This window comes from Acanthisitta chloris, unplaced genomic scaffold (genome assembly GCF_000695815.1).
Source record: "Acanthisitta chloris isolate BGI_N310 unplaced genomic scaffold, ASM69581v1 scaffold22547, whole genome shotgun sequence".
Lineage (NCBI taxonomy): Eukaryota > Metazoa > Chordata > Aves > Passeriformes > Acanthisittidae > Acanthisitta > Acanthisitta chloris.
In genome coordinates, this window is record NW_008683469.1 from 33,707 (window position 1) to 58,829 (window position 25,123).

Here is a 25,123-nt window from a genome sequence, read left to right on the forward strand (position 1 = left end):
CCTAGCTATTGCATCTGCTTGGAAATAAAAAACGTGCCTGGATACCTGTAAGGGTAAAACCAGTCTGCACAATATTCAGATACAGGAAAATGAACAGTATGGTGAAAGCTCTGAAATAAAACACACTGCACATGTACAAATATGTACATGATCTTCAAAGAACAGCTACAATCTCTGCCTTTCAGAACATAAATCCTAGTGCCTTGTACAAAATTCCTGCAATCAGAGCTTTGGAAATTCTTACTGTGTTGTAGAAATCAAATACATTGCTGAGTAGGATAAAATTCTTAAACGTTGCTGCTCCCACTCCAAAACAAATTGCCCAAAAATTACAATTGCCTTTTTTTTTTTTTTTTTTAAATAATTTTAGGATGACCTAGCTTTTAAATATTGAGAAAACTTAAGCAGGCATTTTGGAAAGGAAAAGTAGTCTGGCATATAGGAGAGGTTCTTTCAAGCAGTGACAGTTGCATGGAAGAGAAGGCAGAAGGCTGCAAGTGGATGGATGGTGGGGACAATGTAGAAGTGAAGGTAATAGGGATAAAACCTTTGGGGGATGCTTGCAAAGCTTGTAGTGGCACAGAAGATGGAGGGAAGTCAGTCTGGACAAGCTTGAAATGGAGTACCAGGAGAAGGGAAAATGCAAGGGATAGTGAAGTTGTGATTTGTCTAATTTCCAAGCTGCTGTGATTACATATTTCATGGGGATGAAATAAAATACGACACTTGGGTGTTGCTGCAGAGCCACCAGGAATACTTGTTGGCTTGCACGCAGGATACTTACTATGCTTTTTTCTCTGGTGAAAATGCGAATGCTGTTGCTATTGCAAACAAATGCACAAAACAGTAGCTCAGGTTAGGGAGGGGGGAAAAAAGCAGCAGATGTTGTGATGGTGAGCGGCTAGGTAGGGCAGGGTGAAGAGGCTTGCAGGGTAATCCTGCAGGATTGCAGCTGGTGCTCTCCCCGCTCAGACATCCTATAGAGGAGGATGCAGTCACATGATTGTTACTGCTTCCTCCCCCTGACATCACTGTGTGCAGCCATACCACCCTAAAGGATGCTATTAAAATCTCTGCGATTGGGCTAAATGATGTTGCATTGCAGGTAAGCAACACGATTCTTCGAAAAATTGATTTGCCCGTTGCTCTCGTGCCGCTGTCCTCGAGCTCCAGCCCCGGCGGGCAGAGTTTCTGCTGGGAAATAAAGCAGCACAGTTTCTCTGCGAGCAGAGGGTTGGTTTGCAGGTGCAGACACTGCCTGCTGGCTCTGTGCTGATCTCCCGGCTGACATCTCCCGTGGAAACGCTGCCAGATGCAGCTTTAAAGCTGAAGAAGGCCCTTTGTTCCCTGTGTTTTGCTGTGGCTCCTTCGGGTGTCGGCTGAATTCTCTATTTATGTGAGCAGCCATCGTCTAGTCCTGCGGAGAGAGAGCAGCGATGCTGTTTTGCTTGCGTTCCCTACCTTCTTTTTTTCCCCCAGGATGGCTAAAGGAAGTTGTTGTACAGATAAATGCGTCTAAGCTTCTAAAGGAATGAGGATTAACTTGCTTCAGGGATTAAGAGGTGTATTTGGGGAAAGAGGCTTTTCCTTTATTCTTATTTTTTTGCTGACATGGTTTCAAAGCACCTTGTCCGGCAGGTTTCCTGCGTCATTTGTTGTAGTGTCAGGTAGATTTTCCTTGCCATCCAATATATATGGGAAAAATCCTTTTCCAAAAGGAACGTGGGAGATGACAAGCAGATTTTTACTTCTTGTGCAAAATGCCAATCAGCAAAAGGCTGAAAGATCCACCTAAAATGCATTTTTGGACTGTTGATATTTATAGAAGCAAAGTCCAGAATCTGTTTTCTTTTCCTGGTGTGGGTGTTTAATTATGCACTCTGTACAAATACAGGATTTGTGAAGGAAAAAATGGTGATTCTTCTGTGGGTTTTTTTATGCGTAGCTTGAAAAATATATTTTAGGGCTTTAAAATTTTTTTTATTTTAAAATTTATTCAAATACAAATGTTAAAACATGAAAAACTAAATTAATTTTTGAGCTTATACTAGTCATAAAGCCAAAATTATATTTTTTAACAATCCTGGTAAATACTTCTGTGCCTTTGCCAGAGAACAGGGGATGACTCAGCTGCAGCTTCATCAGGCAGAGAATCAGGTGACTTTTCACTCCTAGTCTGCAGGAAGTTTTCATACTCTTGCAAATCCTATTCTTTTTCCCACTATTGGAAAAATCTGAAAATTTGGCAGGGCTAATGTCTCTTGTGTGCTCATCTGTACATTCATGGGAGAGATTTTGGATCTCTCATGCTGAATGAACTAGATTGTCCATCCTTGTGAGAGATGAATTCTGGTTTCCAGTGATTGGGTATGCAGCAGTGTCAGGATCAGCAAATAAGGGGGAGAGGGGAAGTAGATAATGAATTACTGAAGTGTAGTAGGAAAGGACAATGTTTGTTCCAAAGAGAAAAGAAAAATAAATGTCAATGTTATTTTTCTCCAGTAGAGCCTCTCTTGTTTTCTCAAGACTGAGCCTCAAAAGTGATAGAAATATAAACCTGTTGCTGCACGTGTGTGTGTGGGGGGGGATTGCATCCTGTTGGCACCTGTGCTGGGTTTCTTCTCCTTCACTCCCTCTGGAGTCAGGGCTGGCTCAGTTCTCCAGCACTGGCCATGAGCTGAGCTGTGCTCTTGCTCACCTGCCACACTGAGGCTTTTTTTCCAAAGAGCACAGCAGGTCTCCCACACGTGGTCCCAACTGCCCCCCTAGATCATATTTGAATGCCCTATGGAAATATGTGCTGGGCAGTGGTTCTCCTGGTCTCCTGATTTGGGCATGTTATCTTTTGTGCAACAAGACAAGGTGTTAGCCTTATATGTATCCTGGGGCAACTTGGAAATGAATGACTTAGGTCCTTTAAGAGTTACTTAGTATAAAAGGGTGACCCTGGAGACATCCCCAGCTGGAAGGTGCTCTCCCAGGCAGCACCAGAGTGTTCAGCCCCTGTGCACATCAGGGCCTGTCTTGTAAAGGTAATACCTTTTCTAAGGTGGTGGTTGGTGGCTTTTAAACAGGGTCTGGAGGAGAAGAAGATGAGGGAGGCATTTGCCCTGGGGTGGTTGTCTTTTCTATCTGCCTGGGGTAAACGGGCTCTCTAGAGTGCAATAACATCCCAGGGCCTGGGAGGGGAAAGTGAGCAGGATCATGACTTCAGCCCAGTGTTAATGCAGGGGGAAGGGGGAGGCTCCCAACCACCCAGCTCACCCGTGGGTCAGGACCATCTTGCCTGTGCTTGTGGTTAGTGTTGTGTGGCTGGAGCCTCTCTCAGGTCTGAACAGCTCTTAGCTCAGCATAGTGCACAACCCTCAAACAGCAGTGTAGTGCCCATAGGTACCAGCTCTTTTCCAGTTTGCTTTTGCCATCACGCTGCTGCTTATAGTGTGCCAAGGGGTGTGTGTTAATATTTCCATTTAGTGAAATGGCATCAGGTTGTGGAGTAGGAGACTAATTCATTTTTTTTGATGTCTGCATACATAACACACCAGATGTTGAGTTTTCTCAGCTTGCTTTGTCTCTAGTCCAGCAAAACCAAAAAAATCACACATGACCGTTAATGTGAAAAGAGAAACTCTGGCAGGGTTATGGTAGGCTGCTATTCCTAAAACACTTTTAACATTTTGCTCTCAAGCATCACCTCAAGGCAAGGTTTCTCCATCTTGCAGAAGGGGGAGCTTCCTCTCCACAGGATGAAGTAACTCGTCTGTAGCTGTGCAGCTCATCAGCATCAAACAGCAGTGAAAACTGGTGCCCTGCGAACAGGAAAACATTGCCCTCCATCTGTGTGAAAATGACTCAGTGCCTCCACGCAAACTATAAGAAGTGACATGGTAGAACAGATTAATGGCATTTCTAATGCAGGTTTATCAGCTTTATTTCAAGCTCAAGGCTTAAAAAGGTTTTCAGCAAGAGGTGTGTTTAATGCCATTGAACACCCCATTTAAGGAGAGAGCTGTTTAGGAGTAACTATATACCAGGGCATTTTCCTTCTGACAGTGCTACACTGTTCTCTTTGCTTTGTTTTGCAGTCCAGAACCTGTTTTTCCTCCCTTAGTCCTATCATTTTCTGAATGAGGAGGCGAATAGCAGCACTGGAAACCCAAATCTGGTGCTGCAAAGCTCAACCGTGTGTGGCAAGAGGAGGAAAAACGTGTAGCACCCCTGACCCTTCAGCCCTGGCTTAGGGCTCTTTTGCAGTAAAAACAGCTTGTTCAGGAGGGAAATTCTCCCCCTGTTTTTCTGAGGAAGAGGACGAAAGGGAAACCAAGAATAGAAACCATACATGCTGCTGCACTGTTAGCCTGATTTCCAGTTTGTCCTGTCTTCTGAAATTTAGCTGAACTCTTTCAGAAAGAGTTTTACCTAGTGAAATCTTGGTTCCTTCAAGAAGTGTGTGGGGTTGATGCAGGCCCACGGGGCTCATCTGCCCAAGATACTGGGCCCTTAGCAGAGGGGCATCCATTAACACAGATGTTTCAGCTCAGTTTGAAAATCGTAGATGGATGTTCCAGGGCCATCAATGCTTCCCTCCTGCTTTTTCCACAGCCCAGACATCTGCACTAACAAGTAAATTCATTGGAAGGACCTTTAAGACTCACTGGAAACAGAGATGTGAGTTTAACATTTTTTTTATATGGAGCCAGTTTTGGCAAAAATTCTACTTGGAGCTTGCAGGGGAAGACCTGGGATTTTATTTTTTTTTCCCTTCCCTTTCTGACATAACTCAGCAGCTGAACTAATTTTGCTCAGACTTTCCAAGAAAACCTGAACAGGGAGCAGGCATATGATATTTCATACCAAAAGTAATTGGTTTCTGAAGTGGGAGTCATCATGGGAAGGAGCAGGGAACAGGATGCTGGGGTGAGATTTGTTCCTCAGAGGTAGAAAATGCCTCTCAGGAGGAGAAAAGGAGAAGAGGGAGTCAGGCTGCCATGGAAGAGTGGGGAAGCCCCAGTGGTTGGATATCAGCTCCTTGGGAGTGCTGGTGTACCCCATATCCCCTCATGTCTCCCTTTGCCTGTGCTCCTGGCCAGCACTGTTATCTTCTCTGTGCTTGCTCCATGAGCATGTGTGGTGGCTGAGCAGGGTCAGCTGAAGGTTGTGGTTTGGTCTGGAGGAGCCTTTTCTACTTCAATTTTCTGTCAGTTATCCCAGATGTTCCCTCCTGCCTTCCCCTTCTCTCCCAGGCCCTCTCCCCTGTGATCTGGCTCCCTGTGTTTTTTGAGCTCTGCTGTGGCTTCATAGTTTTTTCCATAGAGGTTACTCATGGTAAAGCTGCACATAAAAGGTGTGACTGTGTTTAGCTGGCCCACACTGTCATAGCAGGAAGCTCCTTAATATGTGGTGGTGGGGCCACACAGTGAAGTGCTGCAGTATTGTACAGTACTGTTTCTGATAGTGCAGCCTGCCTGCCCTGGTGTGGTGGGAGACTGAGGGTTTGCAGAGCTGTTTGCTTGTGTATGGAGGCTGTGCAGTTAGTTCTTGAATTGTGGGAAAGGCCTTTGCCTATTGTATTATCCCATCTTCCCTTTGTATTTTCCCAATTTAACTGTTCTTTGCTTTTTGTCTGCCCTATGAGGTTTGCAAAAAAGATCTGTAACTGGGCTCATCATTTTCTGACTTTTCTATGAGTCTGAACCCAATCACTTTGACTCAAGGAAATGTTAACATCTTTTTATAAAGTGCATTGTTAAGACAGAATGTCAGTTACTCAATTGGCTTGTTCAGTCTGAAGCTTCTAAGGTGAATAGTTTTAAATTGCCTGTAGATACTGTTCAACATGCAGAGAATCACCCATCTAACTTGCTGGGTATTTAGCCTGCTAGCTTTTGCTGAGGATATCTTCCTCGTAATATCACTACCCAACAGCATCTTACTTCTTGTTTAGAAGAATATTTCATAACCATTTACCTGCCATGGCTGTTTTGACAACCTGGTACTTGGAACAGCCAATACAAGGATTAAGGTCACAGAGAGCACCATCTCAGTGCAAAGGGGTCTTGTGATGGTTGCCTGTAAATTGCATTGTTCATTGCTGGGTACTATAGAAAATAAATCCCAGGGATTTTTCACAGCTCCTATGCTCCTTCATTTGTGCAGTAACTGCTGTCATGTCATGCCATGCCACACTACATGAGCACAGCTCTTCTGGAGTCATGATTGAAATGACCTTGAAAAACTTCAATACCTTTGTGTCTGTTGCAGGATCTCTTCTGTTTTTATCACTGGTTCTATTGGTTTATATTGGTTCTGCAGCATAAAACAATCCCTGAGACATGTTATATTCTCCTATTGTGTGTTGGCTGACTTGTGACACGTTTGGAAGAGATGGAACATATGATGCTTTGGACACCTTGAAAAAGTCACTCCAAACGTGAATTGAGGAACTTGAAACTGGCTTCTGCTTTTTCCCCTCAGCCTCTTGCCAGGTTCAGTTCTTCCTTGTGCTGTGGCAGGAAACTCACTGAAGAGAGGTGTGCTTTGCTGCCTGCAGACTGTCATGTTTCACATAGCAACCAACCCTCCTGCTGCCATCTTCGAGGAAAACAGCATACAGATGAAAGTGTGTAGGTGAATGTTCATCTGCTAGAAACATTTGAAGTGTTGAAGTAATTCAGTAACTGTGATCTGTTGAAAGTAACTTGAAACTTGTTGGCCTTGCATTAAGAATCATACTGCCTGCCTCAGTGCAATGTGTCCAATTAAAACAGAAAACAGGATGAGGAGAGCATAGCATGGAACTAACATGTCTACGAGCAATAGACCAGGGCCAATACTTTTCCTTTGATGACAGTTCAGCTAGTTGTTTTCCATCAGTATACTTTTCAGCCTCTTTGAACCATGGGATGTTTTGATCTGTGTTTTCCATGTCAAATACATTTCAGATCTGATCAGTCAGCATACTGCCTAGAATATCAGTTCACTGATAGAACTCTTCTAGCTGTGGCTTTTACATTTGCTCATGCCATAACAGTGCTCTAAAAGCTGAGAGTTTGTCAGTATTTCCACTGTAAATGTAATTTATCACTCTTTTATAGAATTCATCTCTAGGCTGTGCTGTACCATACAGCTAATCCCAGCCACATGATGAGTTTACTCACTATGAGACTTGCAGAAAAAAAGGTGACCTTAAATACGATAATACTGTTGCCTTTTGGCTCTTTAAAAAATAATAAGAGGTGAGTAAATGTAACAGAAGAAACCTTGTGTCCATGCAGTACCTACTGCACTGTTGGCATGGCCCAGCCTGTCAGCAGCTCCCTGTGTTCACACCAAGGCTTCTCGAGGTTGTTCGCATGGATCTCTTTTTTTTGCTTTACATAGGTGGCTTTGGTAATCACTTACTTAAAAAATACCTGCCTTCCTACAGGAATCAGGCCTCACAGGCTAATATTCGGACTTGCCATTTTGACCCTTAACTCTAGTTGCTCTCATGCAGCTCCTCTGACATTTGTAGGTTAAAATTCTTTCTTTCTGGTTTCAGAATCCTGTGCACCAAGCATGGTTACCTGGAAGATCAGGGACTGACTGTCAGGTTGATCTGGCCCAAGGCTTCTGGAAGATATCTGTGGTTATGTGACAACCAGGAGAGCCTTTATTATGAGGCACAATTGCCAGTCTAGTGGTGTAACCTCTCTTGATTTGTGAATCAATCCCTGCCAGGAGCTTGGTTCATCTGTGGGATCACAGTAGTCTAGCGTGGGTCTAATCTCAAGGAAATCTGCTAACCAGAACCCTCTCAGTTCTGGAGATATGTAGCTCAGTCAGATTTCTTTGTTTTCTAGTTCAGTTTCTAGAAAGAGCTTGTTTACAATTATTAAAGCAGAGTATTGACACAAATGTTCAATTGTAGGTACTCTAAACCAGTTAGTAAAAAATGATAGCTCACTGTTAAGAGCTGAAGAGGCTCTCTACTATATTGGACCCCAAACTGGCTGTAGTCTCTCAGGGAGTCATAGCAGACTGCTCAGTGAAAATGCTGGATGTCTGCCCTAGGAAAAGCTGGTGGGATGCTAGCAATTGTTAGGAAAAGAATATGGGGACTAAACAGGAAACATTAGCCTATGCACAAATTATGTTGCATCAGCATCCAAAAAAGTAGCTGAGTGTAAAGCTCTAACTGGAAGCATGTCTGCAAATATGTCTAAGAACACAAGTTAGCTTATCCTGAAAAAAACTTAGAAGATTATTTCAGGTGTTGAAGTAAGGCAAGAGAAATAAATGCAAAATAAAGAGAAAGAAAGGGATACTTACGGTGCTTAGTGCTAGGACATAAGATGGAAACTCTGTAGTAGTCAGTTCAAAAGTGTTACAGCTAGGTTTTATTTACTAAAATTAGGCTTTGCATAATCTGGTATCACATCTCTGCTTTCAAAAGCATAGTACCTGAAGTGAACTTTAAGGCTGACAATCATCCAGTTTGCTGCAATTTCCAGATAATAGTACACTACCTAGAGTTCAAAGTTTGTTTTCCTAGTCTTCCATGGCCCTGTGGTCTCTAGCACATTTTTATTCTCCCTGGACGTGCTGTGTAGCACGTATTTTTGGGGTAGATTCAGGCTGAGATTGTAATTATCCTACATACTTGTGGTCTGGCTCGGTATCATCCATCACAGTACTGTCATGTGCTGGGCATTGACAACATACTTAAAAAGTTATTTGTTATGTGATATAACTAGCATGTTGGGTAGTTTTCTTGTAGTATTAAGGAAAACTTGCCAACTCTTTCAGTGCAAAAGTTCCCAGAAGTTTGTTCATGTAGTGCAGGAGCTGCCTCATGCAGGCAAACAGTCTGAGCTGCATGTGCTTCACAGGTCCTTCTTCACTGTATGGGAAGAATAGGGTGAAGTAACTGTTCTGAAAAATATCACAGTGTTACAAACTAATAGCATTATCTAATCCTTTCACCTCATTTCAGTTTCCCATTCCAGTCCTCAGTGATGAGTTACAAGACACTGAGCTCAAGGTCCTCTTGTAACTTCAGCTCCCTGCTGTCAGCCACATCATCCCACCTTCAGATTCTCGTTTCACTTAGCAAATGCAGGAGTGTGCTCTCGCCTGTGCGGTGAAGCATCACTGTTCTCAGTTGTCACTCCTTTTAAGTGCTGCTTTTTAAATCACCTCAATCCTGCAGCAGCTTATTTGTGCTCTGCAGTGCTGTGTTGGGACACCTGCTCTGTGTTCTGTTTCCTTCCCCAGGCTGCAACTTGCTTGATTCTTTTTCAGACAGACATGCCATGGTTCTTGGAGATTACTTGATTTATGCACTCAGAAGGGCTTCTGTAGCATTACAATGGTGACCTGCTGGTTGCCTGTAAGATAATGCTTTTCTCAGCTGCTTGTGCTCAGCACATTGTCTGTGTCATCCAAAAATCCTACACAGTGGAGCGCAAAGAGCAGACACTGACAAAGCTGAGTATTCAGGCTTATTACATACCTAAAGTATCCACCAAGGAAAAAATTAAATGGAGAGGTTTCAAGTAAAATTGTTGAAAATGGGGAGAGGGGAAGAAAAAGGCAGTAAATAAAGGGGGCTGAGGCAGAGCACCAGGGTGTATGGACAGTCAATTAAAAGCTTATCTGCCACATTTTTGTCTGTTCCAGTTACAGAATTGGGAAATTTCCTCACAGATTCAAAGATCCAAATTCTTTACTTGTGAAATCTCCATTTCTGTACCTGGTGGAAGAGAGTGGGTAGCAGTCATTGGTGCTGTGCTGGCCCCATCAGTGACCAGCAAAAGTTATCCTCTGTCTGCCAAAGAGCTACAGACTCTGCAGGGTCTGTTCTGTACAACCCCTGAAGTTTGTACCCATCCCCAGTTTGCTTATTTGTTTTCACATGTTTGTTTTTTTTTTTTTTTTTGCCTTGTAACTAACTCCATGATACCTGATTTTTTTTCAGTCTTCCCATTTCAGATTACAAACTGTAGGTATTCTCTGGAAGACCCCATTTCCTAGGCACCTATTTTAGGATGGATGGGATTAACCACTATTTAGAGCAACACTTTGAGGGATGTAGAAGTGCACAGCTGCCTCCTTCAGCCATCCCAGCCCAGTACCCCACTTGCCCTTCTGCTGGGGTTCTTATGGACCCAGGGTCTCTGCCCGTGCTGGAGGACACAGCTGCTGCTTTGTCCTGTGCAGGTTCAACCCAGTAGCTGAGCTTGTCTCCCAGAGGCACATACACAGTTAATAGCTCTTCAGTTAGTGTGAGTGATGAGGTTTGTTTCTGGTCATGGTCTTCATGTTTGCTTTGTCAGGTCTGTGTCTCTGTATGCTTTGATTCTGGTTTCCCCTCTTTTCCCCCTGGTTTTCCAACATCCCTGGCCAGACAGCCTTGCTGGAACAGACATCTCACACTCATGTGCTATTGTTAGTGAGTGTGTCTGTCCAGGTTTGGTTCTCATCACCTTCTCCCATATCATTTGCACTGTTTGTGTCCCTATATATTTTTGTTCAGGCTTTCTCCTTTGCTCATTATCCTTACTGAACACTTGTTATTGAAAAAGGTCCTGACCATACACCTTCAAAGCAGCAGGCACTCTCCTGCCTCACACCCTGACACACATCTTTATCTGTCTCTAGAGGCAGCCCAGGTGGTTCTTGCAGTCCAGACACCAAACTTTCAGATGACTGAAGTTAAGTTGGATGAATCCAGCCCTGTGTGCCTAAACTGCCTCATGTAATAGAGTCTCATGCTACTAAAGGCTTCTCTCATTGGGAATGATGTCAGTTCTGGAAATTGTCATATTAGAGACTACTTTGAGACCTGACCTTTAAAAGAGATAACGGTAATTTTTGCACCTAGACAGATGTTGCTGAGCTTTCTGTGGATGAGAGTGGTATGGTGGTTATTGATTATCTTCTTCATGCTTTGCTTGTGTGGATTGCATTACCAAGGTATGGTCTCCAGGGCTTTGGACCAACAGGCATGGATGTTTCTCTGCTTTCATATCTGAAACACAGAGAGCATGTTCCCAAAACCTTCTGGGCTGAAAATATCCACTCAGCCTGTGTGCCACACTCTAGGGTGCACATTATTTCACAGCTCACTCTGATCTCTTTTTTAACTATCAAATGCTTCTCATAACTGTTGTAGTTTAGGGATAGGTATCTTTTAATTTCCTTTTGCGCTCACAATGTGGTAGATATGTCTCCTCCTGCTTTCTTATAAGCAAATTTGGAAATGCTCACAATGTGGTGGATATGTCTTCCCCTGCTTTCTTATAAGCAAATTTGGAAAGTTTGTATGTGGGACAGAAGGTGCCACCAGGACTCCTGATTGATGCTCTCTTGACTTTCTCATTTGTGGAGGTATTTTGAAAAACTTGATTCTGAAATGTCTGGCAAAGCTGCATGAATTTATTTACATACTTGTTTTCCCTCTTCTACAGACCCTAATATGGTCAATGCAGGAGACATGAATGGTTCTGGCAACCTGATGGATTTTCTGGATGAGCCTTTCCCTGATGTTGGAACTTATGAAGATTTCCATACCATCGACTGGCTGCGGGAGAAATCCCGTGACACCGATCGCCATCGAAAGGTAAAGGTGTCAGGATTTGATGCATTACTCCCTGGCTTACAGCCATCCTTATAGTGAGGAAAACCAACCAGTTTTCCAAGGTTATTGCTTCCTACCTTATTGTATGACTCGAGGAGGACTGCTGAAAATACAGATGTGGTGTGTCTTGAGTTTGTAAATATGAAAAGGCTGCTGGCAGCTTCATCAGCAGAGCATCTCTAAAAAATGATTGGGACTGCAGAGAGTAGAGAAATTGTATACACCATCTAGGAGGTAAATTATTTTAAGCATTATGCACTAAAAATGTATATAACCTGAATCAGCAACTTATCTACATGTATGTTTAATTTCAGATTACAAGCAAAAGTAAAGAATCCATATGGGAATTCATCAAGAGTTTGCTGGATGCCTGGTCAGGATGGGTTGTAATGCTTCTCATAGGACTGCTGGCAGGTATGTGTGTGTCAGCATTACAGTGGTGCCTGAATCACCTCACCCAAGTTGCTGCAGTGCCATTTGCTTCTCTTTTTACTTCATTGTCTTTCCACTGATGTTTCAAGCTAAAAAGACAGCTATGCATCCATGCAGTTATGAACCGTAATAAAAATACCCACTTGCAAAGTCTCCTGCTGAGTGCTGACCTAGAAACATTGTTATTCACCAGTAGAGGGATTTTTCTGTAGCTTTTGTAAATACACGTCTGAGTCATTCACACTTTGGGCTACTTTGACATTCTGAATCTTTGATTTACAGAAGTCAACTTTATTGGTAGGATTTTTTTTTCCTTGTCATCACTTTAATTCTGCAAGTAGATGATATGATGTGGGGAAAATGTTGGTTGTGGACAATCAAAGGGGAGCTTTATAAATTGCTGTATCCACTGAGTTATCTTCTTTCTATAGATGCATGAAAGGAAAATACAGTTTCAGACTCAGTTTCAGATCTACTTCCAGGCCAGACAGACATTATATATTTAACAGTCTGCTCAAACTCACATGGCAGATTGATTAATTTCCTCAATTGCTCCTGTCTTCTCCTGAGTTCAGCACATCTCCCAACTTGGAAAGCTGCACTTCTCTTACCAAGCTGAGACAGCTTACTTCATTATGCTTTTTCAGTGATGTCAGGGTGCTCTTGTATCATGCTGCTTGGTAAAAGCACTATGTCAAGTTTCACAGTCTCCAAGTGGCGGTGGTGGTAATTTCCTGTTCACCAACTCTCAAGTTAATATGTTTATTGCAGTTGTTCAGGAGCCTCAGAAGTACTGATGAAGTTCTTGAGAAAACATTGCTGAAGTGGCATGTTTGGCAAATTCTGTTATTTTGTAGACATTTACTTGTTTCCACAAAAGCTTTGATAGGAGGGTGAGACAGCAAGAGGGTTGGGTAGACTGTGTTCTGCCAGGGCTGCTGAGCACCATCTGAAGGCCAGGTTTACCCTCATCTGGGATGGAGAATTCTGCTTGCAAATAAAGTTAGAGCAAGCCCTTGAGGGCTCTAGTAACCTCAGTAATCCTCTCACTCATACAGAGAATGTGGTATACATGCACTCGTTCCCATTTTAGTAAAAATATCCCAGAAGGCTTGATTCAGTTTCAGTTCACAATGAAACATCATGCTGAAAATTTCAAGGTTGTCAAAAGCCAGAGTTGCTGACCTCTGCTAAGCTCTAACACTGCTATGTCCAGCTTGGGAACAGAGGTTGAGCTATAAACTTGGGAAAGATGGAAAAGAGTAAGCAAGAGTAAGGCAAGGTCTTCATGAAAGAAAATAATTGGTACAGACATCATCAATTCCTTCTGCAGCCTTTTTTTGTGTGATCCTTTCCAGTAGATCTGTATAGTTCTTCAGATTATTTTTATACAACAGAAATTCTTCACTGTTACCCTAGTCACCATTGCTTGTCAGTGTAGGGACAAGTATCCTTAAGGGTGTGAGAAGATATGTTTACATATAAGACTCTCTGAACATTTGTGGGGTTTTTTTTCTGTTCTTTGGAATAAGAACCAGGTTCCACATGCCTGAATTATTTGAAATGTGTTTTTTTCCACCCTCTTTTACAGACATGAAAAGCAGAAAACTTTAGTTCCAGGTCAAATAAACCAGCTCTTGTGTTTGTGGGGACCCACCTGCTCTAAGGGTGCTGGGACAGGTTGTTATCACTGATGAGCAAATGCCCTACCAAAGCAGAATTTTTATTCCCCTTGTCTGTGTTTGGTGGCCACCGGGTGTCACTGTAGTTCTTTGTAATGACTGGGGAAAAACTGAAATAAGAGTTGGTTTGATACAGGGAGGATTTGAAGGATAATTTTATTCTGCATGTCCGTATTGCTAATGAATGTGCACGCACATCGAGTGGCTCATTCTTTTAAACTCAAAATTCTGAATTTGGCATCCATGTTATCTCTGTAATGAAATCATCCTTCTCAAAGGTTGGGATCAGTAAGGCTAGAGGAAAAAATATATATCCTTCTCCTTTGCTACCCCTGAAATACAGTGTTGTTTGAGACCTGCAGATTAATATGTGTATAGAAACCCTGTGAGAAGTCCTGCTTATCTCAGCCAGATGGTTCACCCACCTGAGACAGGCTACAGGATGAGGCCTGACACCAATTATGCCTCCCCTATTTGGCTATCAGCCAGTATGAAAATGATAATGTTGAAAATAAAAGCTTATGAGAGAACATTGAAGGTCAGACAAACTTGTTCCTGCTCCCAGTTCTTTGATATATTTGTACTTCTTGAGTCATAGAATACTTTGGGTGGGAAGGGGCCTTTGAACGTCATCTAGTTCAACCCTCACTGCCATGTGCAGGGACATCTCCAGCTAGATCAGATTGTTCAGAGCCCTGTCCAGCCTGACCTTGAATGTTTTCAGGGATGGGGCATCCACCTCTGTTTCACCACCCTCACTGTAGAAAACTTATTCCTTATATCTAGTCTAAATGAACCATCTTTTAGTTTAAAATCATTACCTCCTGTCTTACTGCAACAGGCCCTGCTAAAAAGTCTGTCCCCATCTCTCTTATAAGCCTCCTTTAGCTGCTGGAGGGCTGCAATAAGGTCTCCCTGGAGCCTTCTCTAGACTCAGAATGCTTACATTGCAGCTGCTTCCCCAAATCACATTGTTTTTTTTTTTCCCCTGTTATTAAAATTAGATATATGCTGCTGGCAACTTGATATTTTTTAATGCCACCATTTCTTTTTTCTGCATTTCTTTTCCCAGGCACATTAGCTGGAGTGATAGATTTAGCTGTGGATTGGATGACAGACCTGAAAGAGGGTGTCTGCCTGTCTGCCTTCTGGTACAGCCATGAGCAGTGCTGCTGGACGTCTAACGAAACTACATTTGATGACAGGGACAAATGTCCCCAGTGGCAGAAATGGTCTGAACTTCTTGTAAGCCAGTCTGAGGTATGGGAGACCTGATTAGCATGGGGTCACAGCAGGCCAGTCAATGCCCTTTCTTCATACTTGCTGATGTTCTCTCCAGAGAGTTTCTCTGAAAGAGAAAATAATGAACTAAGCATGCTACAAAGAAAGACATTTCCACAAGCAATATCTGCTTAACTTGGAAGAGGTCCTATTGTTTCAGTATGATGGAAATGGGAAAGCTTTAAGATCACGTTTTCATGTTATCAGTATTAATCGAAAAGTGTTTTGTAACATGCATAGTGTAATCACCAGAGGACCTGAGCAGCCAGACTTTTGTTTCTTTTAAACACAGTTTTATGGGACAAAAAAGAAAAGGAAAAAAAAGAGATGATCACTGACAAATACATTTAAGAGGAAATTTTTGGGATTGCAGATGGGTTTTATATATCCAGATGCTGTGAGTAGTTGGTGAAGCTGCATAACAACTGCTTGTTTATCCCTTGCAATCAGTTTCACTATCATCAAGATATATAGCACCAAAAGCTGGGGAAATAATGGGCTCCCTGGGAGGTGGCCAAAGTGAAAGATTTGAAAGGGTAGAGGACAGGAAGAGAAAAAGCTGATCTGGACTGATATAAAACTTGTATTTTATAAGATTTTTTCCTGTAGTTTATTTTTTCAAAATTGTAGCAATTTTCCATAGAAAGAATACTGTTTCAAAGCAAAAGAGGTGAAAGTTTCACTTTGAAGACAATCAAAAGAAGCCTTTCTACATAGTGTTTTACATATGATACTTTTAAAAATAATGCAAAAAGGACATTTTATTTTCAACCTAAGTTATTCAACGTATTGAATAATATTGATCCATTCACAACTGAAATTATTGTCTTAAGTCCCCCCGTCTCATTTCTGCAGCTGACTTGAATCTGACAAAAACTGAATATGACATGGAGGTGGGTGACTTGGACAGAAAGGTCTCAGACCTTTCCACAGTGTGGAGATAGTCTGGTCCTGCAGACAGTGTTTGAGGGCAACTTCATTGCCATACAAGTGTGTCGTTAACATTCCCTTCAGTGCTGCTTTAGGTTTACAGTACAAGTAGTACTAGATTAGAGTGTCTGTGAATATATATTGCTCAATTTTCCATAGTTCTTATTAACTGTAGTGGAAGGAGTGGGGTACTCACTGTTCTTGAATATTCTCACCGTATAATTGGAGGCAAAAATCTCTCAGCACAGTTGCCAGTCACAGTGCCAAGCTTCCAGAGGTTTGCTATGTTCACACTGGTCTTCATCAACAGATGATTTAGGTGGTTGTATCTTTGTGACAGTGAAGAAATATTACCCTGGTATTAACCTGCAGGACTGGGGACAATGTTGTAATTTAAGAGCACAAAAAAATGTGGGAAGAGAAAAAAGAGGAGACTGTTACAATTGTTAGGGGATTTGGAAATCCTGTGCATGTGTTTGACATGCTGTGTTACTTTGAAAGGCTGGAATATATAAACGAAGCATATCCTTGAGAAAATTTATTGCTTTCACCTGCTACTTGAAACCAGCAGCCAGGACTGTTGTGTGCTGTGGCCTATAGGAAATGTATCAGCTAGGTTGGCACTGTGAAACTTTGCTCACATTTTATTCAAATTGGGCTTCTAACCCCCAGCAGGCAAAAAAAAAAAAAAAAAAGTTTATTCTTGGTGTAGTTTTAGGCTCTTTTCCTTCTCAAAACAAATGAGCCTCTAAGATCTGTGGGTTCCTGGCTGCCATGGCCTGCTGGACATTGTAAATATTAATAATATAACTGTCTGTTACTGATACACTGAAATCCCAGGCAAAGCCCAACAAAAATGTAAATATGGAAAGCAAAAATTCTGTTTTGTTGCAAAAGGTTTATAATATGGGCAAGTTTTGCCTGATATGATCTCTAGTAGGGATCAAAATACACTCAACTTGACTGAGTTTCAGAATGATTTTGCTTTGTTTAAATTTCTGTTGTTTCACTTTGTGCCTGACATTTATGTAACAGCCCTATAAAACAACAGTGCACAATGGAGCACATTTTAGGCAAAAAGTATTTGAACAGTTTCCCTAAAGGTACTCTGGTCAGCCGTGGGTTCTTTTTTTATGCATGACTGTGATTCTTCCTCGTCATAGCCAACTAAATTTGACATTTTGAGGACTGAGATTTAGATCAGTTCTTCCTTGTGGTTTTGCCAATTTATGACTGTGTTAAACCCTGTACATACGTTTTCAGTGAGAATTGTGACATTTCCTATGGCATCTCTCAAAAAATGTTTTTATTCTACTGCTCCTATAAAATGAGCCCAAAGCAGAGGACTGATATAAATTATTATGGAAAACACAACAACACATTAGACACCTACCAGGCCGTTTTCTTCCCTAATCACTGTTTTGTAGGCCAATTATATCCTTCATCCCTCTGGTCCTACTTCCAAAGAGCAAGTGATGAGGGTTTTTGATGCAGGAGAGCTTCAAAACCTCTAATTCACTGGCAGATCAAAAGCTCATCAGATGTCACTTTGGCTGGATCTCATGCCAGTATCTGGTGATCTGGACCTTCCCTGTTCTGCAGGTCCAGTTTGTTTCCAACTGCAACGTCACTGGAGTTGGGGACCCCATTTCTGATGCCTTACACCTGTCCAGGGTAGAGGACAAGACCCCATGTCTTCCACAGATCATGACACTGGATCCAGAGATGGACTCAATTCCCATCCCAGAGCTCCTGAATCTCCTGTCATGAAGCTGAGACCTGTAAGACAAGGAAGCCCTTCTAAATCTGGAATTCAGTTCTCAATTTTGCAGCCTTGAATCTGTCACTCTTGAGGAGACACACGGCTGTAATGTTCACAGTAGGAAGTCTGCAAACTGTGAGATCCCCCATTGAGTCAGGGTGGAGCTGTGGACCTCTGGAGAAAACATGTGTTGGATGGCATCCTGAGGGATGTGGTTTATTTCAGTATTCTGAGTTTGTGAGGATTGTTTTCAGTTGTGTTCCATTTGTACCTAAACTGGGCTGAGACACTGCTCAGTCTTGCAAACTAAAACACAAAATTTTGCTCAGTTTCCCTACTTGCTTCACTATTATTGCTGCTGGGGTGAGTCTTCTGAGCCACTAGTGGGAAAGGTCTCAGCAAGATCACCTCTGTTGGTGAGATGTTTTGGTCTCTGATTCCAGTGCACATACTTAAGACTTTTACTGATTCAGGGCCTTAGTAATGGCATGTAATGAATGAGAAATGAGCCATTTGCTATACTGAGTTACTGCTCCTTTCCTTCCCAAAGGTTTTCGTATTATTAATCATAAGAAACTGCTGCAGTTGAACCTGCAGAATGCCAGATATCTGGAAAGTGTAACAATGAAAGTTGTCCCAAGGGAGAAGATTGAACTGGCCATACGGACTCTTGCGGGGTCCTGCCACAGCACTGTAGGTGTATGTGTGATTGCAGTAACGAGCTGACATAGTTTTCTTATGACTTCTGAGATGTGAAAGGAGAAGAAGTAAAAAGAAGCACAGTTAATTTGACTCCAGTGAATTTAGAAGCAAAACTACAGCTTTTGCTCAATGTAGTAGGGCCAAATTGTTGTAATAGTGTTGTCCTTCTTTGGAGGTATTCCAGGTTCACACTGACAGGAGGATTTTGCCCTGGGGCAAGATACACAGAGTTTTGTCTAGAGGAAGGGTAAATATTGTCATAGCTGTTTGTAATTGAAAGCACTAGGAGAAGACATTCATGAGACTGTCTTCAGCTGTAGCAACACAAATCCCTGGTTACTACTGCCAGATGTCAATCACTGCAATGTGGGATCCATGACTGCTTAGTCTCGGGGCATTGGGGGCTAACATTGTATTGCTCCTCTGCTGTTACCAGCAAAGCCACCTGCTAACTTCAACAAGAACAAGAGAACCTTAGCAAATTGCCCTTCTTCTAAATACATCCATAAGGATAAGGCAATGGTTCCCTCACTATATTTTCATTTGGACAGACCTGGAAAATGAAGCTAGCAAGCATCCATGCTATTAAAGGCTGATTCCTTGCAGGCTTGAAAACAGGGAGACTTTTCAACTCTAGGTTTTTCTTTATGACTGGGAACAGGATTTGGCCAGATCTTTTAGCTGAAGACATGATACAGCTGATTAATGCCTGTTTTCCTACTTGCTTTATCATAATGTTGATATCCAGACTGCTGTCCTGCAGAGCAAAGACAGGGGCCCTGATGTTCTTGAGCAGCTGGGATTGCATCCGGTAGGAAGAGTTCACTTAGAGGTGAAGGTTTCATACCAATGCATGCACAGAGGTTCATCTTAGTTTTTTATTCTGTAGTGTTATATTTGCTAGAGGATATTGTTTGAAGGCTTAAGCATCTTGTATCAGTTCAGTGCCTCTGACTAGATTCTCTTTTGTCCATGTAGGTGGGTTTTTTTTAATTAACCTAAAAAATGTGCTTATGAAGAGGGAGAGGTATTCTAAGGCAGATTTTCAACCAAGGTTTTGACTTTACCATTGGAGACCGGTAGAAATCTTGAAGGTCACTATTGCCTATACTTTCACTATGTCACTGCACAGTCAACCATTGCTAATGATCATTAGCATTTCCTTCTGTCAGAAAAGTAAATCTATTCAGTTTGAAGATAGGTTTATTCCTGACTGGAATGCCTTTAAAATATCAGGGTAAAAATGACTGAGATGTGTCTGAGTGGGTTCTGCCAGGCTATGGTGTTTTGAAATGATTTTCAAACCTATCACAGACAGCATCATGTAGAAGGAAAGGATTTATTTAGGGTTTTACCCTTGCAATTTGTGAACTGAACTGGCTACTGGTATACATGGAGAGCTGACCTTTGAATATCAGCCCTCAGAAAAAGATGTATCACGGTCTCATCCCCTGTCACCCACCATGGCATGAACACAGCAGATTCCTCAATTAGGTGCCTTTTAATTACCAATTGCTTTTGCCCTTATGACATATTTCTTTGATGTTTTGGAATTTTTTGGTTGGTTAGTTTAATTTTTTCGTGTTTGAAAGTTTAAGGTGTTTGGGTCCCTTGCAAACAGACTGCATGGACTAGGTTAGACATTTTAATTTGCAGCTTCTTTCTATGAGGAATAAAATTGTTAAAGTATATAAATTTATTTGTCCTTTCTGACAAAAAGTAGCAGTTAGCATATAAATGAAAAGATCAGACCCTGTGCCATCATGATCCCTAGTAGAAATGTGAGATTTGCTAACCTGCATGTGTCTAACAATGTCTGTTACTGTTATTTTTCTAGGGTGCAAGTGCTTACATTCTAAACTATTTTCTATACATTATGTGGGCTCTGTGTTTTGCTTTCCTGGCAGTCTCCCTGGTCAGAGTGTTTGCTCCTTATGCCTGTGGCTCTGGAATCCCAGAGGTAAGTTTCTCTTTGTGCATGAATATCCAAATACCAAACAAAAGAAACAAAAAAAGATAATTTACCACCTTTTCCTGTTCCAGAACTGTACTATGAGATTGCATAGGAACAAGAAAATTGTCTGTCTCATCTGCCTTTATTCCTTTGTCTGACATGCTTTTATGGTGCTTGTCTAAATTTTTCATAGTATAAAATGTTCAAATGTCACTGTGACAGGTTAATGCACATGTTCATGGCCAGAGCTTGAATTAAAAATGGACGTCTCCCTGAAATTATAGAAGATAATATGGAATTTTCCTTGGATGAAATTACTTGGGTCAGTTACAAACCCAGTTATTTTCTAGGCTAGGCTTTAAATAAAACCAAAATAAAAAGAAGAGGGAGAACTACAAAGCTAAGGTTTCCTAAGCTACTGAAGATCTTAGTTGCCTATCATTTGGGATGCCTGAAAAGCATCTGGTCCATATCTTGTGCAAATTGTGTTCCTGTACACAATGTACATAATGCTGAGAGTTGCCTATCATTTGGGATGCCTGCAAAGCATCTGGTCCATATCTTCTGCAAATTGTATTCCTGTACACAATGTACATAATGCTGATGCAACAGCATTAGAGCAGCCAAAATATCTACCTGATTTTCAATATTTTACATACTGAGCCTTGCTCCATATTTAAGCTGTTAAAATGAAGAACCCTGTAATTTAATCAGCAGAGCTACTCAAAGTTTTTGAAGTCAGGCAGCCTTTTGTTGAAAATGCTATAGAGCCACTGGAATTATTATTTAGGAATCTAGCAGACTGAATCAACAGCCCAGATTTTTAGAAATCTTTGTGTACTTCTGTTCTTCATCTCTAGGAGAAGCATCCAAATGTTTCAAAAAACCCCACCAGAAATAATTTGAAATCTTGAAATGATTTCCATGTTTCAAAGTAGTCCCGTGTGTCTTTGCTACATGTTTGATAAATCTGTGCTTTTAAAAGGTTTTCACAGTTAACTGTAAAGCTAGTTTCTGCGTGCTGAATCCCTCATGTGAGGTGATGCTCAGTTCCAGCACATTTTCAGGTCTAGAGTTCAAACCCAAATCCCACCCTGCAGCTTGTGTGTCATGCGCATGCACTGTGCTCTATCCTCACCACTCACGTGCAAAATTGAGGAAATGTGTAAAAATATGATCTTTTGGACTTTTTCATTTCACAATATTTGCATGCTTTTATGGTGCAGCCATTTGCAATGTTTAGAACTTTTGTGTGTGTGTGTTTTAACTGGAAAAACAATCTGTGGTTGTTTATTTTCTTTTTTTCTCTGCTTTGTTAAAGTTGAGTCTAGCTTAACTCTGATCTTGTAAGCCAAGGAGATATGTAGGGCTCTCATATTTCTATTGATCTCTGTGAGAGTCCTTATTGACTGTTGTGGGGACCACCCATAACAGCAGTAAAAGTGTGGTCTGCTTAACCCCTGCTCAGATATTGCTGTGGGAAAGCTGACCTACCTATGTTTTCTTTCTCTCCATCATGGTCTCTTTTCAAGCAGTCTGCAAATTTTTAAACTCCACTGGAGCTTTAACTCCATTTGAAATTTCAGGGTAGAAAAGGTTTCTTCATCTCTTCAACATGTTCTTCCTGCTTTCCAGATAAAAACCATCTTGAGTGGGTTCATTATTAGGGGCTACCTGGGAAAGTGGACACTTTTAATCAAAACAGTCACCTTGGTTCTGGTGGTGTCTTCAGGCCTCAGCCTTGGGAAAGAGGGGCCACTAGTCCACGTGGCCTGTTGCTGTGGAAACTTCTTCAGCAGCCTTTTCTCAAAGTACAGCAAGAATGAAGGAAAGAGAAGAGAGGTGAGGTTGGCTCACATAATCTCTAATTTCCCTGTCTGGATCCTCAAGGTTTCAAGTGACTCATGCCTTGTATGTAAACGTTTGCTTTGTAGGTGCTTTCAGCTGCAGCTGCTGCAGGAGTTTCTGTTGCCTTTGGGGCTCCAATTGGAGGTGTGCTTTTTAGTCTGGAAGAGGTGAGACCTGGCAGTTCACTTGCTTCAATAAATATGTTTTCATTTGATAGCTTTTTCTAAGGTTTCTCATTATTTTTTTGAACATTTATATGCTTTTTTTTTTTTCTAGCAATAAGAAATAACTAACATTTATATGCTTTTTTTTTTCTAGCAATAAGAAATAACCAGGTATTTTAGCTGATCTGGGTAGCAAAAGAGTACTGGCTTTCTGGAAGCAAAGTAGATGACTCAATTTGGAAATATATCCCTGTGCTGAGGTTTATCCAGCTTTCAGCTTGCTGATGCATGGGCCGAGATATCGAGTATTCATTTTATATTCTCTAGCTAGCAACTCTGGATTCAGATTTCTCGATTTTTAACTGGTTGTTGCTCCCTGTCTGAAATCTGAAGATGCCTGATACCTTTGTGAACATGTTCTGGCTGTGGTAAGGACTAGTGCTCCCAGTAAGGTCAGATGAAACAGATGGTGATGGCAAGGAAAGGAAGCACCCTCTGTCACACTCAGTGAAATGTTTATGGTCTCTGTTTTAGGTCAGCTACTACTTCCCTCTGAAAACCCTCTGGAGGTCATTTTTTGCTGCTCTTGTGGCTGCCTTCACGCTGAGGTCCATCAATCCTTTTGGAAACAGCCGACTGGTCCTGTTCTATGTAGAGTACCACACTCCTTGGTACATGGCTGAACTCTTCCCCTTCATCCTGCTCGGTGTCTTTGGTGGCCTCTGGGGGACTCTCTTTATCCGATGCAACATCGCCTGGTGCAGAAGGCGAAAAACCACCAGACTTGGGAAATACCCAGTCCTGGAGGTCATAGTGATAACAGCTATCACTGCCATCATCGCCTACCCCAACCCCTACACCCGCAGAAGCACCAGCGAGCTGATCTCAGAGCTCTTCAATGACTGTGGTGCCCTGGAGTCCTCACAGCTCTGCGACTACATCAATGACCCCAACATGACCCGGCCAGTGGATGACATTCCTGACAGACCTGCCGGCCCTGGAGTCTACTCTGCCATGTGGCAGCTTGCCTTGGCTTTGGTGTTTAAAATTGTCATCACTATATTTACTTTCGGCATGAAGGTAAACTGGGGACAAGTGCAGAAGCTGTTGTGAGCACAGGGCACAGATGGGTTGCCCTTGGCAGCTGTGGTCTATCCAGCAGGGCTTGCTTGCCTCTGACCTACACACAGCCACGTGGTACCACTGAGGTGCTGCTGGCTCACTGGCCTGCCAGCACCTTGCTCTGTGGGCCCCTGGTGCAGCAGAGATGAGCCCTGCTTTTCCACCCTCTAGTCATCTGTGCTTTTATTAAGTGAAAAGAAATCTGTATGGGAATTTAAATCCACTGTTGCAAATAAGCAAATTCAAGATGATTCCCACTGCAGCTGTTTTTTTAGTTCTCTCAGGGATATGGACAATTTACATTGTGTGTCTTGTTGAATTAATGTCTTAGTGTGCCTCAAGGTAGCTATTCTCAGGGATGTAATAATTTTAAATGTACTATTTTGCACATTTAAAACATCACAAAAATATAAAAGTAGCTGAAAAGGTTTATTTTTGAATCTTTTGAAATACTGCTTGGAAAAAAAAGAGGGAATGAATGGGAGGACTAACAGATGTAATTATTCTGGATTTGCAACTTTTTCCTTCAACAGCTTCTCCTCCCCATAAATGACTGATGAAAGGTCTAGGAACAATTTGTCCAAGCTTTCAATATATACCAAGCTGTTTGTGGTGAGCTCTATATATCTGATTGCTAGAGCCCTTAAAAAAACCCTATCTGTCCATCTCCAGCTCCTATTTGAGCATTTGGTCCTGGATCTGATAGCAGCAGACAATGGGAAGTTTTTCTGAGTTATACACTATATTTTATGCTATTCTCAAAGCTAAAGCAGCTCATCTTTCTCTTAAGCACTGCACTTGAACTGGCAATCCATCTTTTAGCTCTTCACTGTAGAAACTCATTTATGGCTGCCAGCCAGTTGTTATGCTTGTTCATTTAAAAACTTTGGTTCTTTATTTGACATGTGGCTCTTTATTTATCCTATATATTTAAAATTTGTTAGAAGCAATTGATAGTTTCACTTATTCTGTAAAAGAACAGACAGAATAGTTTTACCCACTAAATCTAGAAGACTCAATTCCAACAAGCAGAGTTAACACTAGATGGTGGGGGATATAGAAGCTGCTGTTATCAGCCCTAATGCCTCTGGTTAGTTTAGTTTTCTAGGAAGCTCAAAGTGTATTTTCAGACTTAAAAAGATATAATAACCCTTCCTCTCTAAAAACAGCAAAACTCCATGCAAGCCTTTGTCACAGATCTGAGTTGTTCTCTTCAGTAGGAAATATATCTCAAAATTGCAGGTATACTTGACATCTAAGAGGAAATGCACCTAGTCAAGGCAAAAGTGAATTTTCTTTTTTTTTTCCCTTCTCATTTCAGTACTGTTTTTTAATGATTTGTGCCTTGTCTGTATAGCAGACAACAAAATAATGATTCATAGAGATTCCTGGAAAATACATGGCAAACTGAGATGGAGAAATAGCTGCCTCTGAACAGTCAGCCTCCTTTCTCTGAATTTTGATTCTTCATTTGACATTTAATTTCAAATTTGTTCTGATTTAGCCTGAAAAATTAGTAATAAAACCATGAAGTGCTCCATCTGGTAGAGGATGAAATCGAGATGTTATTTTCAGTTAAGCTTATTTTCAAGCCTATGACAGAACCATCAGCAGCTCCTGCCTTCC

At 41.7% G+C, this 25,123-nt stretch overlaps 1 protein-coding gene across 1 annotated transcript in view; it reads left to right on the forward strand.

Annotated features, from left to right (window-relative positions):
• The first annotated feature begins 1,035 nt into the window (after positions 1-1,035).
• The window catches only part of CLCN4 (chloride channel, voltage-sensitive 4), a 33,965-nt gene continuing 9,877 nt past the window's right edge, over positions 1,036-25,123 (forward strand). The window contains exons 1-8 of the mRNA XM_009078959.1: positions 1,036-1,105; positions 11,451-11,602; positions 11,935-12,034; positions 14,807-14,994; positions 20,247-20,369; positions 21,999-22,205; positions 22,298-22,378; positions 22,910-23,455. Of these exons, the coding sequence (XP_009077207.1) occupies positions 11,459-11,602; positions 11,935-12,034; positions 14,807-14,994; positions 20,247-20,369; positions 21,999-22,205; positions 22,298-22,378; positions 22,910-23,455 (1,389 nt within the window). The 5' untranslated portion in view covers positions 1,036-1,105; positions 11,451-11,458. The remainder of the gene's footprint in view (positions 1,106-11,450; positions 11,603-11,934; positions 12,035-14,806; positions 14,995-20,246; positions 20,370-21,998; positions 22,206-22,297; positions 22,379-22,909; positions 23,456-25,123) is intronic.